This window comes from Meleagris gallopavo, chromosome 22 (assembly GCF_000146605.3).
Source record: "Meleagris gallopavo isolate NT-WF06-2002-E0010 breed Aviagen turkey brand Nicholas breeding stock chromosome 22, Turkey_5.1, whole genome shotgun sequence".
In the NCBI taxonomy this organism is placed as follows: domain Eukaryota; kingdom Metazoa; phylum Chordata; class Aves; order Galliformes; family Phasianidae; genus Meleagris; species Meleagris gallopavo.
This window is the reverse complement of record NC_015032.2, coordinates 7,635,445-7,651,986: the sequence shown is the minus strand read 5'-3', so window position 1 is coordinate 7,651,986 and position 16,542 is coordinate 7,635,445. Positions and strand designations below refer to the sequence as shown.

Below are 16,542 nucleotides of genomic sequence, written 5' to 3'. Positions count from 1 at the left end.
TTACTGCCCTGGCTGCCTTCACAGAGGGGAAGCTTGGGATGTGTCAGTGCAGGTGGCCCTACCACTGATGGCACAAAGCAGGGGCAAAATTGGCTGCATGGTATTTCTGGTTAGCATTCAAACTCTTCAAGTCTGCCTTGTTCCTATGACCCAATGACTGAAGTGAAACTGGAAAACCCGCAGCAAACAAGTTTTCCTTAGCCCTGCAAGCATCACCATATCTACTTATGACAGACATGGCACTGTTCAGCCTAAAGGACAAGAAGAGTTAATGCAGAAATCATCCTGAGAGCACCTACTGTGTCTAAGCAATATACCAAGTCTCAACTGAATTCTGTTGCTCAAGTGTTGGTCGGGTTTGATGCGAGCATCCAGCACCCCACAGGGGGAAGGTGAGGGTGGGAGAGGGGAAGAAGACTTTTGCTTGCCCAGGGAAGCTGCAGCAGCAGCAACGGAGCTGACCTAGAGTGAGTCTGGCACTGAGGTTCACAGCGCTCATTTGGCTGAAAGCACCGTGTGATCTTTAATGAGTAGAGGAGGGCAAGCCTTGATTTCTCTGTGAGAAGATCTGTGCTGGCTTCAGTAACTTTGATAATAAAGTGCACCAGGATCCAGATGCTCTGATGGTGGCTGGTCATCTCAGAAATCATAACGGACAGAGATTAGCTCTGATGACGGACAGACACCTTTCATGAAGGCCATCGCAATTCAATTGAGTTTTAATACCCTCCTGCCATCCCCTGCAATTATTTCTGGTTTCCTGATGGAAGGCTTCCTGGATGCTCTGATCAGTGCCTTTGGGACAATTACCAGGACCGGTGTGTTCAGCAGCCCTTGGAGATCACATCCCTTTGATATTTTTTTAAGTTCAGGCTACACCGCTACAGTGAACTCCCCAAATCGATTTTCCATTTGCCCTCCCTTTCCCTTAATAACACTCTCTGTATACTGTGCACATTTAATTTACTCCAGCAATTTCCCATCCCACTTTCACATTTTTGACCATAAAAACCTGGGAAAAAGATAACTTATACTGACAACTCTGTCAGGGCATCATTTCTCTTAATGCATCACATTAGAGTCTTATTGAAGCATGAACAATGTGAAGCCTGGGCTCACCATTGTCAGCCGCCAAGAATGTGGCCTCGTAGACATTATTCTTAATGTAGTCTGACTCTCGATCAAGGACAGCAGCAGTAGTGATCTGACCATTTGTGGCATTAATGTTCAGCCAGTTTGCAGGATCTGACAGCTTAGAGTATCTACAGAGAAAGGAAATAAATACATGGCAGTCTTTTCACTGACATATCCTTAATATTGCTTGAAATAAGGTTTTTCTGGACTCCTGACCCATGATTCAAAGGACCTTTGGATAAGCGGTTTTGTTTACAAACAAAATACTAATTGAGTAGCTGGTTTTTGACCTCTACAATTATTCAATTTTTCTTTTTCTTTCCTTTTTAAGGTTTTTTTTTCTTTCTTTCCCCCCCCCCCTATTAAGTGCCATTTACATGTCAGCTTTCTGCAACTGGGAGCACCTTAGCCCAAGAATTCTGCAGCCAAGAGGAAATGAGGTATGCAATGACCACTGCCTACGTATGCCTGATCTAGGGGCAGATTTCTGCTCTCTCCTGTTATGTTGCCCTTCCTAAACTAGCTCATGCTCGGGCAGGTTCCTGAGTATTAGTCAACTCATCCCCAGTCTGTTCAGGCCTTATACGGCCAGCCATGAACATGGTTTGCTCTGGGCAAAGGTTTTCCATGTTCTCCAGACTTTTTCACCTGCTTGTTTTCTTGCTTCTATTCTTTTCCTGGCTACAGATTTCTGCCTCTGTTTTATAGAGCTTGAGTTGTGGTTAAACTGTAAGCTAATAAATGGCCATGCTATAAAACACCAAAATGAGCAAACAAAAGCTGAGCTTATTTCATGGGGAGCTCAGACCTGCTGACAGTTTGATATCAATTTTTTTTTTTGTGTGTGTCTTGAAATACACAAACAGGAGAACTTCTGGCTGCTAGTGAATATTCCTTTCCAGAAATGGGCTGCCTGAAGCTGAAACTCAAAGCAAAACTTGAGCTGTGTGAATCCATGTGAGCAGAAAAGCAACGCCACAGTTTCACAAGCCCCTGCCAAAGGAAAGAATTACATTTTATGGAGCTAGACCCTTTGGGATGTTTTCATTTCTTTTTAATATCATCGCTGTGAGTCTCTTGCCCTTGCACAGCTAAATGACCAGGGATCCAGCCTGGCCTTGTGAATGTGTCTGTGGCTAATGAGGATAACCTGAGGTGTGACATCGGCCATGCCAAGCTGTGCCTGCATGGAGATGCTCCCGCTTTCTTATCTCATATTTATAAAACCTCACTTTATTAAAGACTATTTGGAGACAGGCTTTGAAAACATTGTGCAAGGCTACAGCAGCTGGATCAGCTCTCTGAGAACTGCTCACCATGGATTCATAAGCTTAGCTTTTAGGGTATCTTTTTTCCTAATTTACCATTGTCAGTGGTGAAGGAAGAAAAGATACCTTTGCATGGCTACAGGACCGTAACAACACCCCACTGCTTCATTGGCATCAGGCTACCCTGAAGAAAAGGCAGTAAGAGAGATTGTACCTGCGCTGGGAAGCAAAGTGCTCTGATATTCACAGAATGTGTGACCTGGGAGCCCCAGGGAAAAGTACTTTCGATGTTCTTATTTACAGTAAGCCTTAGAAACTCTGCACAGGCACTGTGTGACCACATGAAGGGCTCAGCAGAGCCAGTCCTCCCTAAAAAATGGCAGATGTTGTTTCTGGGGATGAAAGCATTCAGCCACAAACAAACTGCTCTCTCCTCTAAAGAACCAACCTTGCTACGCATGTCAGGGAAACAAAGGCCCTTCAAAGGCCAATATTTCAAAATGAATAGAAGAAAAACTGGCTTGTTAGTTTGGAGGGTCTCTCTCCTTAGCAGTTGCAATACCTGTCTAAAGACAACAAGAACAAGGCAGTGAATAAACAATCATTCTCTAGACCAGACAGTGCTGCGCCAGGTGAAATACTGCACACTCCTCACACAAAATGTCAGCACTGATGGAGGTTTATGCGGCCTCTGCTGTGGTTACACAGAGTGCTTGCGCTTTGCCAAAAACACCACAGTCCTTACAGACTGGTAGCAAAAAAGAAAATTCTGTGGGATTTATCAGCTCTGGTAAATCTGCAAGCACCCAACAGAGGCTGCAAGAACCCACCAGGTCTTTCACTGCTACCACATCCGTTAGCTCATGAATTAGACTTCAGCTGCTGCTGAAATTCCCCATGCAGACCCGAGCTCCAACCTTTCTGCCTGCTCTCCCACCTTACTGCCTGCTGCATGAAGCGATCGGGATCTACAGCTGAAAAGGTCGTGAGGACCGTCCCTGTGGGCACGCCTTCCTCCAGCCTGATTAGCTTGTGGTTTGTTGGGAAGTACGGCGCTTCGTTGACATCCGTAACTGAAATGGTGACTCCTGCTGTCGACTGGAAGGACATCTGGATTCCACTGGCCAGGGGTGCTTGGTTGGATACCATCACTGTCAGCATGAATGCTCTGTTCATCTCGTAGTCGACTGCCTGAAACAAACAAGCAAGCAAGAATAGAGCCAAGCAGGGAATAAATCCTACCTTCTGTCTGAAAGCTGCAAGATCTAGAAGACAGATAACATCAAAGTCATTGCCTCATCTCATTTCCTTCTGAGCACAGTTCTTCTGAAGGGGTAAATCCAGACTGGCTTCTGTCCACCAAGGATTTGGCCTTCCAGTATTTTGAGGGCCAAATAGTTAAAAAAAAACAAAGTAAAAATTGCAGCCGCCAGAAAGGATTTGCCCTGTATTTGCTTCCAATGCTAAGCAGTTTCCAAAACAGCAACTGCCAGTGTTAGTTTAGCAGTGAATGAACAAACCCACCGAGGGTTTGCTGTAAATGCAACAGGCAGATCCTGCTCAGAACTGTTCTATTTGCACTCAAAGCTGCTGACTGAGTAACCAGGGCAGCCTGTGTGGATCCACGAGCCTGAAGTGCTCTCACTTTTCCTCTTTAATAACATCATAAGCAAAGGTTCAGCCTCAAGGAACAGTGCCTGGTCAGCTCTGTAGGTTGGTAGTCTGTGTTCTTGCACAGATCTTTCTTGGGTGGTCATAGGTCTCTGTGTACATGCATGTGAAGATGCTGTGTCTGAGGAGCCAGAAGGAGTGAAGGGCCTTTGCTGGCACAACTGACCAAACAGCAGCAATATAACAGTTTCCTATCCATCCCACTAATTATTATGAGGGAAGTTGCTAATCATCTGCCAGGGAGTCTTGAGTTATGCAAGATCACACCTCTGCTTGTTAAACAGTCCTTTGCTGCAATGTATGAATGTAGAAGTGTAACCATTCTTGCTCACAGCTCAGTGCTGAGTCGCATGGTGTAAAATGCCACAGCTCCATTGACTTTGGTATAGCCATACAGATTAACATCAGCCAGAGCTGGCTTCCGTGGTCTGTTTAAAATATAGTAGTCAGGAGAGAAATCAAATCAGAGGAGACTACAACAGAGAAACAAATTTCAGGGGCAAAAGGTAAAGAGTGGAATCTCTATTCAACTGAAGTGCAAATGCTCCTACTGCTAAATGGTTTCCTGACAGACAGAGCCAACATTTAATAAATAAAAGGAAGCACAAAGATTCCCAGTACACCCACTAGCATTGACTCACCGACTTCTGCCGCATTCAAAATAGATGGATGGTAAAAGTTCTCATTTAAACACTATTTGAGGCCTCAAAACAATTTGACTAATACATTTCCTCAACACGCACCTATAATTCATGTTCCTTCATTCTGAACTTTTTCATGTGCTGCCTGTTTGCAAGCCTTGTCATGGACAGGAGCACCTGGTTCCTGCAGGAGCTCCCATTGCTGGGTCTGATGCAGGAATGGGTTCCTTGTTTGATGGTGCATTGGACGTACATTGACTGCACACAGATCTATTGGATGTGGGTTCTTTAAATCTTTTTTATATTTTTTTCCTTAAAATTTGTTGAGCTGCTCACTCACCTGCTGTGTCTCTTTCCTGGGAGCACAGGATGCAGAAACACAGCACAGGGACAGGACAGGATTCACCCCATAACACCCATCCCTCAGGCTGTCCCAGAGTCACGTTTTTGTCTCTGGAACACCTGCCTACAGATCCTACACGTTCCCCTCCTTCAAGAGCACCTCCTGCCCAAATGCAGCCGAGTTAAGCCGTGAGCTTGCCATGTGTCCCTCTTTACTCAAGGTACTTTTAACTAAAGAGAACAAACTTGCCTTATGTTATTGTTGAAGCAAATAATAACTGCAGCTTCAGAAGCATCCCCATTATAAATTCACAGCTCTGATCCATGCAGAGTTTATAATAACATTTCACTCAGCCAGCTGCCACAGGGCAGCCACTGCTGCTCCTGGAGATTGTCTCCAGACTCTGCAATGTCTCAGCTGTGTGAGAAGTTACTCTCTCTCCTTGATCAAGGTTTCCTTTGAAGATTAGGGTCTAGTTATGGAAATGGTTTGGAACAGGCATGAACAGAAAAAGGAAATGTTATGCTTTTGGTGATCCGGCTGGAGCAGCAGATGCAGCTTTGCTGAGAGCAGCTGCAGAATGGCCATAGTGAGCTCCATCTGAACTCCAAAGGGGCTTCTGGTTTGGATTCTCTAAAGCATCCCCTTCTCTTCACTGTCTGTGATTGCTATAGCCCAGATGCAAACCCCTTTCCTTGCAGTGCTGGGGAGTTATGTATAACCAGCCTAAAGAGTCACATGAAAAATCCAGCTGTGTAGGGTCTGTACATAAAAGGTTCATTACTTGAATTAATTTGTTACCTGTGTTTTCAACTTATACCAGGGATTAAACTAGCAAGTGCCTGCTCTTGCACTATGAAGAACAAGTGCTAACTGGCCACCCAGTTTGGTGCTCATACATTCCCCTAACCTTTAAGCATATTCATTTATTAACCAAGAACAAAATTTTTCAAAGAAAGTGGAATCCTAAGAGCCTTTCCTTCTTCACCATGAAAATTTAATCACAAGAAATTTCACTCGTTCTCCTTGCTGAAAATACACCAAAAAGCCTCGCAGGCTTGATAAGGGTAAGCAACTCAGGGCACCCAGGAGGATAAGGTAAGGTTATATACGGAAGACATTCAGTGCAATTTCAAGCTTTGAGCTCAGCTTGACAAGATAGGATTTTCATGTGGTTCTTTGCATTGTGATCACTGTGGGTTACACAGCAGTGGAAAGTCAACACCAGCATCTATGGGGTCTTGACAAATCTGCCCCGCTTTTTGCTTGCGTGTTCTGAATAAGGATGGTTCATTATGCAAAAATCTTTGCATAGCAGCAATGATCTTGTAAATCCCTGCTCTTCACTCTGACATGGCTTTAAACTACAGTCATGACGCTTCACTAGATTAAGAATAAGAGCTCCTCCCTTGCTTTCAGTCAGAGTGCTGGTATTTGAATTTCAGACCGACTGTCGATATGAACACAAGTTAAATAGTTCCATTTTACTTTGTGGAACGTTTTCTGTTTAGGCAGAAAATATAGACGTATGCATATAGGTATGCTTAAATGCATAAACGTGTCCATACACATGTGCATCTAGAGCTACTACTAAGCTTGAAGAGGTTGAGCAGAACTGCACAAGATAAGGCTGTCAAATGTCATTACAGAGCAATAAAGGGTGATAAATACAAGGACCCTGCTGAAATATCATCTAGCAGGTAAGATGATGTCTTCCTTAAACTTTCAGCAAAGTGGCATCTGCAGACACACACGCATAGCCCAGGGCCACAGAACAGGACGAGCTTGCAAGCTCACATGCTCCTACCAGCATTAACTCATTGCCATTCCTCTGGTGTCATTTTTTTTCTAATATCCAAACCGTAAGTACTAAGAACGACTGCAACTTATTAGCTATGAGGGAGTGGGGCTCTTTTTTTTTCAACACGGAGTTATTCCTTAATCAGCTTGCTCTTTAAACACAAGTGCTCCATCGTAAGTAGTTGATTAAAACTTTTTGTTCAAGCAGGCCAGACTTCTCAGAAGTCTTTGTTCATCCCAGCACATATTATCCACTTCAGATGCAGTGCACAGTGCGTGCGGTGCAAGCTCCCACAGATCACAGCAGCCTATTCATGATGCCTTCATTTTTGTGGCAGTCAGTGGGAGCATCCATAGGCATCTTTTCCGGGAAGAGATTTAGTGAATGCTGAATGAATGAACCCAGTAGTTTCTGACTGTATGTAATTACTGCAGGAGCATTCATTGCCTGGGCTGCTGGTCTCAGGGAGTGGGGAGTGAACTCTCAAGGAATGATAGAGGCACGTTCTCTGGAGGCAAGAAGGGAAACAGAATTTGACACTTGTAAAGACCTGGAAGGTTTGGGCTCTCCTAATGTTGACGGCAAAGTATACAGGAAAGAAGAGATAGTGAAAATTTACAGTCTTATTTCTCAGAATCACTGGACAAGATCCACTGATGATCTAACACATGGAGCAGCCTTCACTTAGGATGTGATTCACACTGTGTATTTATTGCTTGATTGTAGGAAAAGGAAAATTTCTGCAACCATTTTTTACTAAGCAACTCAGAGGAAAATCTCTCTTCTTTCCTTCTGTTACTAGGAAATTCATTCCTCCTGAAATCTCTCCTGCACTTCTTGCAGATCAGTTGGCTGATCTCCTGCAGTGAAATGCCATCCCCTATTCACAGACTCAGAAAGAAGAAGGTGCAGCCTCTGCCCGAGGCACCAGGCAGGGCAGGACTGGGCAGTCCTGATACTAGCCCCATTGCCAGAGCTCAAAAGGATCAGGTCAGGCTCTGATGCAGGCAGCTGCCCTTGGCATGTGAGAGTTTATGAGAGCTTACAGTGGGAGAAACTCAGAATCATAGGCATAGTAAAAGTATTCAGGACACTCACACAGCGAGTGGGGAAACAGCAGATTGAAGCACTCATATTCCCAGGCAGAGAAGGCATGAAATAACTGCAGTCTTTGGGCAATCCTTTCAGCCTTAGTGAGCTTAAAGAGTAAGAAATACAGCTTTACTTTGGCTTCCCACTTACCTTGACCACAGTTACCATGCCCTCATTGGTGACAGGGTCTGTCCGGATGGTGAAGTGGCCAGAGGGGTCCCCGCTGATGATGCGGTAGATGGCATTCCAGTTGGGAGAGTGAGGCTGGTCCCGGTCCATCACTGTCAAATTTGCAACAACAACCTCCACTCTGTTCTCAGGAACTTCCCCCGAATACTGCAAATAAAACACGGGAGCAGTCACAGACTTTTGGTTCTCATGGCTATGTCGTCTCTCCCTTTAAGCAGCACACAGACACAGACCTCAGTCCCATGGAGAGGACCACCTTGTGAGTGACTTGTCCCTTTCTCACTTCTGCTGTTCAAATTTCCCCAAGCCCCTTGAAGCCCAGATTCACTTTTTGGCCCAAACGAGAGGAAAGTGACTCTCACCCACCCACTGCCCACATATCAGCAAGTGTTCGAGGAAAACCAGAAATGTTCCTTATGCTCTCATTCATTGGAGCAATCAGACAGTTAATGTCAACAGCAGGTAAAAATGGCAGATTAAAATATGCTATTTTTATGATGACTACATCCCTTTAAAATAAGGTATTTTGCCTCCCTCAAATTTCAGTGATAGCATTTTATTGCATCTTCAGAGAATTTCTTTCTTTTGTGCACTTGATTTGATTTTGTCTCATTATTTAAAGCGTTTCTTGTGATTTTGCCACTGCCCTTCCTGGTGCTTAATGCTCTCATTTAGCACTGATTTTCGTGGAGCACGTCCAGTTCAGGCATATCCTGATGCATTAGCTGCATTCTCTCTGCTTTCCAGGCCTTGATTTATCATATGGCTGATCAGGGATCCTGGCCTCTGAAAACTTCCAGTATTTGGAGCTCAGAAGCTGCCAGTAAGACACATTCCCAAATTTTCAAATGTGCTCATCTCTCAACACTGCCTATTATCAGCACTTGCAAATCAACACTCTGATTGACATATGGCAAATTAAACACTGGAGAAATGATAGGAGCTGGCTCTGAGTCTGCAAGTGAAAGCCTGGCCCCAAACTGCAGGAGCAGAGCACTCTGAAAATCTGACCTTTGGTGTGCACAAATGCCAGGTTATGTAAATGATAATAAATCATTCCTTTGTTAGCACAAGAATCCCTTCTCAGTACTAACCCATACACATCCATCGGTGCCCTTCAGTGTGCTTATGTTTACTGTATATTATTCCACTACTGCCAGCAAAAATATTCAATCTGCCCTATGTTAATGTAGATTTAAATTTGCTCTTTAGTAGTATCTTGAATGGCATTTCGCCCTCTTTTCTGGTACGCACCTGTCCTAAACAAGTTTTCATTAGTGAATGCAGATGGCATCTCTTTCCAGCCATGCTGAGTGGTGGGGAAGAACAGTGGGAAGCTGAGAGAGGATTCTAGTTCCAGCACATGTTATAGATCTTTTCTCTTTATTTCCCACAGTTTCACTCGTTCTTTACACATTCTCTTGCTCAATTTGAAATCTCTGTCGCACACAGCTTAAACAGGGGAAATATCATATGGAAATTTATCAAAAGCCTTTTGAAAAATCCATTAGATTATGTCATATGTACACTCCTATTACCAATTTTGTCTGAAACCTGCTCAAAAGAACTCAAGGAGATTACTTTAGCAGGATCGTCTCTTACTAAATCCATGCTAGTTATCGCCTATTACATTACGTTAATGTTGTATGGCATGCCAGCAATGACGAGCTGATGAGCTCCCACTCTTTTCGAGTAGATGACAGCACTGCTAACATCACAGGATCTAATCTGTTGCAATTTCGAAGGATTTAAGCACGTTGTGCATCTATTGCCAATCTCTGACCTTGGACCACAGTTTTTGCCTGCTACCACCAGGCTTATGCCATGCAAAACCAAACAGAATTAAGAGAAAGCTATCAACTGTACTTAAGACATTGACGAGGACCAGTCTTCCAGGCTGCTTAGCACTTTTAGCAGATCATAATCCAGGTGTTGCCAATGATTTGGCTACGTGGGCAAATACCACACAACTGCCAACAGATGTTACAGTAGCTTTTCTAAAAGCCATGACAACGTTTGCTCTTGGCCTTCAGCAATATAGTTTACAATAAGGCATATTTTTAAAATAGGATGTATATCAAAAATCTTGAGTACACAAACACATCTCAATGTAAAGCCTGAAGGAGGATCATAATCTTTCAGGAAGCTTTCCATTAGGGTAAAACTCAACGTGCTCAGCAGATACTGAACAATCCAGGAGTTGACATCTACTAGGCATATCTGGGAAATGATTTAGTCCTGTGCAGCTCTAAGAGTAGATATTGTCCATATGTTTAGATAGGCACGTATTTTCCTGATAAGAACAATAACTACACTAGAATCAAAGGACCCATCTGAAGCTGTGCAGGTGAAGAGGCAAATATTAGAGGGCTGCACCTCTAAGATGAGAAGAACTTTTATAACCTTTGGATCAGCAGCCACTGGGAATCAAAAACATAGCTCATCTTTCCTCCTTCTTATGCTCTCCCACAATCAGTAGTGTAAATAAGTGCTGTTACATGCATTGCCCACAGTTGTCTTTACTTCTAATAAAATTAATAAATGACATAATATGGTATGTGAGAAAGGAACGATGGCAGCTCAGAGCTATGCACACTTCTTTAACATCATTCCCTCCCTACTTGGGAGTAATTCCAGATAGTGAACAATGCTTTCTTTCACTGTGCTGCTTTACAGCATTCCCACTGCTGTACATTTTCTTTCATAAGATTACAATTGATTTTCAAATAAGGAGAAGCATATCTGCTCAAACAAGGTAAAACAATGGGCAACACGAGAGCTGCTAGAGTAAACATAAGATTGATAAAACACTGCTTGACCTATACATGTAGCATTTACTCGTATTCCCTTGTAATTCATTTAGCTTCACTTTCAATTGTTGCATTTGAAGTCCTTAATTTCCAGGGTGCTTTTCTGAGACCATTCAGAAAGACTTCTATGGCTGATTGTTATACACTCCGCTTCCCTTCTGAGATAAGAATTTGTTCTGAACTTGGCGTGTTTTTAAGTTCTTAAATTCTGTACTATCTTTTTTCTCCCTTCTCTCCATAAAAGCATGTGTTGGCAAAAGTCCTTTTCTCATTCCTCTAGAGCTGGCCTGTCTGAAGTCATGTCTTGCTGAAAAGGTAATAATTCATTCTGATATTCTGGTTGCATCAGATTCTACTAAAATTGTTTAATCCCAGAGTTTGTCTTTTGTCTCATCCGGCACTTGACAGCATATAAACACGCAGACAAATATCACTCAGGAGAGTCAGGGATTGATGTGGGGGGACAAATGATGAATTCACACACCTTCTTGACTGTGTGCTATAAATCTGGAGTCTGGGCTGTGAAGCCGTGCACAGCAGAGTAAAACCAATTAGCTCATTGCAGCCACTCCTAGGGAGGTGTTCAATTGAAATAGATGAATATGGAGATAATTATTCAGGCTTTCTTCTAAATGGAATTCCTTTTTTCTAGTGTGCTTGCCTTTTCCTAGCTGTTTTCAATAAAAAGCTGTGAAAGCTTTTTATGTGAAAGTGCAGCCAGGGAACCCAACACATAGAGTTGCATGCCAGGCTGAGTTTGCCTCCATATACTATGCAACACAATCCCATTGCAAGCCAAATGTTTACCTTTTCCACATGCTATTTAACAAAGATGCTTGAATGCGCACAAATTAATAAACAACTACAGTCTAGCTGCAGCCATCTATGTAAAATGGAAAAAAAAAAGCAAAAATCTCCTAATAAATCATTAATTGTGATGTGCCTGCCCAATTGCAGCGTGGAAAGAAGCAAATGCCAACCTAATTGATTGCTTCTTATTCCATCTTTATAGGCCTGCATTTTTTATTGTGGGGGCCGAGAAAGCCCAGAGGTGTAAAAAACCTCTAGACTGTACTCTGTGTATCTGTCAATGTGATATTTAGATCAATAATCTTCTTTTTTCCCCTTACTCCTACTGCCAGTAATTTAGCTTTTCTTTCTAGAAGCCTAATTGCCGTTTTCCTAAGTCTTGCTATCAGTTCTCCGACCTTTAATTTCCACTATTGTTTGCTGTATGGATGACTGTACGAGGTCTGCAGGTTGTCCCGCTGCACGGTTGCCATCAGTTTCTATGACAGCAATATACTGAACTCTGGGTTCTTGCTCCACCTTTGCTGCTGTGCATCAGAGACCACGAATGTGCTCGAATCTCTGCGTTGTGAATAAAGTGACCTGATACATTCTGCATGCAGATCAGATTTTGAAATGCGAATTTCTTAATCCCATTTCGTTAAAGAATTACTCTGGTGCCCTCCTGAATGACGATCATCTTCTAAGCCCTGATGTCTGCGTGATGTTTGGAAGCAGCCCACTGTGCCCAGCTCTGCATTACCCAGGCAGCAGCCCCTGCACCGCACATCCCTGTGTTCACTTGGGTCTGCTCCACACCCAACCCATGCACACACTGACTGCCTTAGATTCTTATATGCCATGTGGCAAATGCTTCCCCAAACATTGTCTATAAAGCCTGACGCACTCCTGCCAGCTTGCAGCTCTGCTCTGCTGGTGTGAGGCCCAGCTGTCACAGAGCTTGTTCTGAAACCAACTGCTTGGGCTGCAGGCATGGCTTGCCATGGGCCATTCAGCTTCATCCAGCCAAGCGCATGTGCTCAGCTCACCGACTTGGGGAAATTCTGCCTCCATGGTCAGCAGTTTGTGTCACTGAAATGCCCCCCACACGTGCAGAGGAGCTCTCAGATCTGCAAGTAAGGCTCTAGGTAATATCCCCTTCTTTCAGAAGCAGCAGACAAAAACCTCATTCATTTCAGCATCTCTGCCTTGAGGAAGGAACGTAGAGGTCTGGCTTTCACCTTGGTTCAGAGTCGTACAGTACTCACCAGGAGTTCAAAGACACGTAATAGTGAAAGGATATTAAAAAACCAAGAAGTTTACACGTCTGACAATAAGCACTAATTTTTTTCATTATCAGATGCTACATTCCTGTGCTGGTCTGAAATAATGCCACAAAAATGATGACACAAGACACTACTCTGCTGCAAGATAGCCTTTTCCAGATAAATATGTCTTATGAAACAAGGCTCAAAGTTGGCATAGAAATTCAGATATTTTATAGAAATGCATTACAACACAAAGGAGCTTTTTACAACGTTCTTATGAAAGGTTTAAAAAGAGATTAAAATTAAGTCCTTGGCACGGCATATAGCCTTGTCAAGGAAAAAAAAAAAAACTACATTAACCCCGTGTAGGAAAGTTGTACTTTATCTCTATTTCAAAGGCTATAAAGAACCACTTTAATCAACCTACTTGACTTTGGGGACTTACACGTCTCACTGAAACTCATGAAATCTGGCATAGTGTGGTTTCCAGAACACAAAAGCCTTTAATCTGTAACCCAGCACTCTTGTACATTCAAATCCTGATACTATCTCCTTGTTAGGAAGAAAAATTGTGAATTTATCCAAAACGGGATCTCATCTCATCTAAATGATGAAGCCTTTGCAACAGTGACCTTTAACAACTGTTGTACTCAACAATAAAAGATTTTATCATCTCAGGAGCCAATGGAAACAGTGTACGTTAAAAGTCCCATCTGATACACAGCCTTTTATTTTCAAGTTTTAGACACGAATACTTTGAACATTTCATTTGCTCTCTTGTCTAACACACCTTTGTTTCTTGCCTGCAGAATGAGCAGCAGGAAAAGGTAGCTTATACCTTTCTGCAGACTGCTTGATTGTCAGGTGCAATTAGTAATGCTATCTTTTAAAAAATGCATAGGTTTTAAAACAGCCGGAGGTGCCTACAAAAGCTTCATTCTTAAAAGAAAGAAACACACAAAAAACCCCCCAAAACCCTTTATACATATATGCATTTATATAATGGAACATTTTTTGCACAGATACATCGGTGTTTTACAGCAGCTGACAGCTCTGTGCTTCCCCTTAGCTGTAGCAATACAGGTATCCCAGCCCTTGGGTTGGGGCAGATCCTGAGAGCATCACAAATTGCTGTTACTTGACAAACTCATTAGGTCAACCCAGATCAGTGTTTGAGCCCCATCAGCATGCTACAAGGTAGCCCTGCAATACTCACTGGGCTACAGAGAGGGAAAAGCTTGAGGAGGGGATGCTGGCAGTGATCCCTGTGCGTGGTGGACACCGTGCATGGATGAGCTGCACAACCTGCACTGCTGTTCCCTGAGCTCTGCACTGTGTTGGCCTCAGCTGAAGGACCTGCTGATCCTTCTGCAACTGCAGGCCAAAAGGAGCAGCCAGAGCTCAGTCCTCCTGGTGCTCACAGGGAGGCATGTAGAGATGTGCACTTCTGAAGAGACATTATGGTCATTTGTATCTGCATTTTCTGCTTGTGTAAACACTATAAATAATCCACTTCTTTAAAAGCAGGTGGCATTCATTCATCTGTTGGAACGTCAGACCTCATACTTCTTTCTCTTTCTTCAAAGTCCGAAGTAGAAAATAACTGCAGTGTTTCAAACACAACCTCAAAAACGTATTTTTTCCAATTTACACATAAACCAGGCTGACAAAAATGATGTGACAGCATCTGGTTCCTAAGTGAGCAAAATGGACTTCATGGATCTGAGTCTGTATTTCTTAGTGAAGTGTATATAGAAGAGAATGTTTCCATTCAGGCCCTGGTAATAAAGTTTCATACTGAAGGCCCTTAAGCTGATAAGTATGGTTCAGGATTTCCTCAATAACAGCCCATTTCACATAATGAGCTTTTAATTATTTTTTTTTCATATTTTAAGGCATATAAAAGCTGCTCATTTGCCTTTGGGATCCAACGATGGATATTTGGGGAAGAGAGAATTTTAAGAGTATGGAAACTGATTTTTTATGCAGGCCATAATCCCAGCATTGAGATTTGACCCAAGATTCCCACGTAGCACCTGTCTGCATGCTACCCAAACCTTCTCTGCATTGCAATTGAAATCTCTGTTGTTTTCAGATGAGTCTTGGAATTAGCACACGGAGGGATTTCCTTACTTTTTAATGACTACCATTGAACTCTGCTGTCAGCTGCTGGAAAACCCATGAGATCTGGTCAGAAAACAAGCAAGCAGAGCAAACCTGTGAGTCCAGGCTTGGGATCTGGTGGAGTCACTGCAGGAGCAATAGAAATATGCATGCCTGCCTTCTTAGAGCAATTCAGAGCACAGAATGATGACTAAATTAAGTGCTGTGTGATTCACAGGACTTGCCACGAGGAAGAGAGGGGAGCTGGATATTGTTCAGTACGGAAAAGAGCATGTAGCATGTAGAAAAGGAATGCAGTGAGAGATGGGAGGATATCAGGCTGAAGAAAAGAGGAAGCCTGCGTATACATGTACACCTAGGAAGGAAAGCATTAGTTCTCTGCTATTTTATTGACAATTAAAGCAAGTTCCTGGATAAGGCTGAAGAGTTTGAAAAACTCTCTGATGCACAAAAATTATGTGAAAGCTCTCAAAACTTCCTCCCTGTTGTTAATTCTGTCTGCAGTCTGTGTTCTGACCCTTCCCTCTGCAGCTGGGAGGTGTTAAGGCATCCTGGGCACTTAGAAATGTCTGATAAGAGAAAACTCACAGCACTGCCAAATCCTTTGCTAAATCTCTCTCTCTCTCTCTCTCCCTTTTTTTTCCCCAGTATGTCACTAAAGATTTCATAACCAAAATGTGCTTAACGAAATTCCAGATATATATCCTCTTAAAATGACAACGCTTGGAAGCAACTGTTTTTAAGGCAACAGAATATTGATGAATTAAAAACCTGCCGACCCAAAGGAGCTGGCCAACTTCAGAAGGGGATTTATCTCAGTTCCTCGCAATAACAGAGTCACAAAACACATTTAAATTTCTCAGGCTTGCATCAGTTCCTGAGACGCCGTGTACTTTTAAGGTAATGACATAATCCACTGCAGAAGGGTATTTGCTGGGACACCTGGCAGAGGTGAGACGTGCCTGCAGGGCTGTGCCAGGGTGAGCACTGAGCTGTGCATCCCAATACCAGCTCTGTGCTGGGAGCAGAAGTGGGGCACTGGGATCAAACCTTCAAACACACTATTGTGCACTGCCACAGCGCTGTGATGGGTACACACATGTGCCATATTGATACAGGTGCACTCATCCCACATTGATAGCAACGCTACGAGACAGGAGAGCACCGTGCTGCACACTACAGGTGAGCAGAGGTTTATGAGATATGTGCTGTGGCTCCTGGATTTGCTCACTGCTGTGCTGAGAGCAGGCAGTGCATGGTGCTGAGGGAGCAGCCCCCAGGTGCTGCAGGAGCTTTAATTGGCTGCGATTGCACTCTCTCATACAGAGAGCAGAGGTGGCATTATTCTTGATTTTACACCAAGCAGTACATGTGTCCAATTTGAGAGAGACCAATAGAGCTTTTTTTTTTTT

The 16,542-nt window shown here is 43.3% G+C and overlaps 1 protein-coding gene across 1 annotated transcript in view; it reads right to left on the bottom strand.

Moving 5' to 3' along the window:
- The window catches only part of LOC100544203 (cadherin-4), a 32,967-nt gene that overhangs the window by 10,120 nt on the left and 6,305 nt on the right, over positions 1-16,542 (bottom strand). The window contains exons 2-4 of the mRNA XM_031556604.1: positions 8,101-8,286; positions 3,340-3,593; positions 1,120-1,262 (exon numbers count right to left, since the gene is read on the bottom strand). Coding sequence (XP_031412464.1) covers positions 1,120-1,262; positions 3,340-3,593; positions 8,101-8,286 — 583 coding nt within the window. The remainder of the gene's footprint in view (positions 1-1,119; positions 1,263-3,339; positions 3,594-8,100; positions 8,287-16,542) is intronic.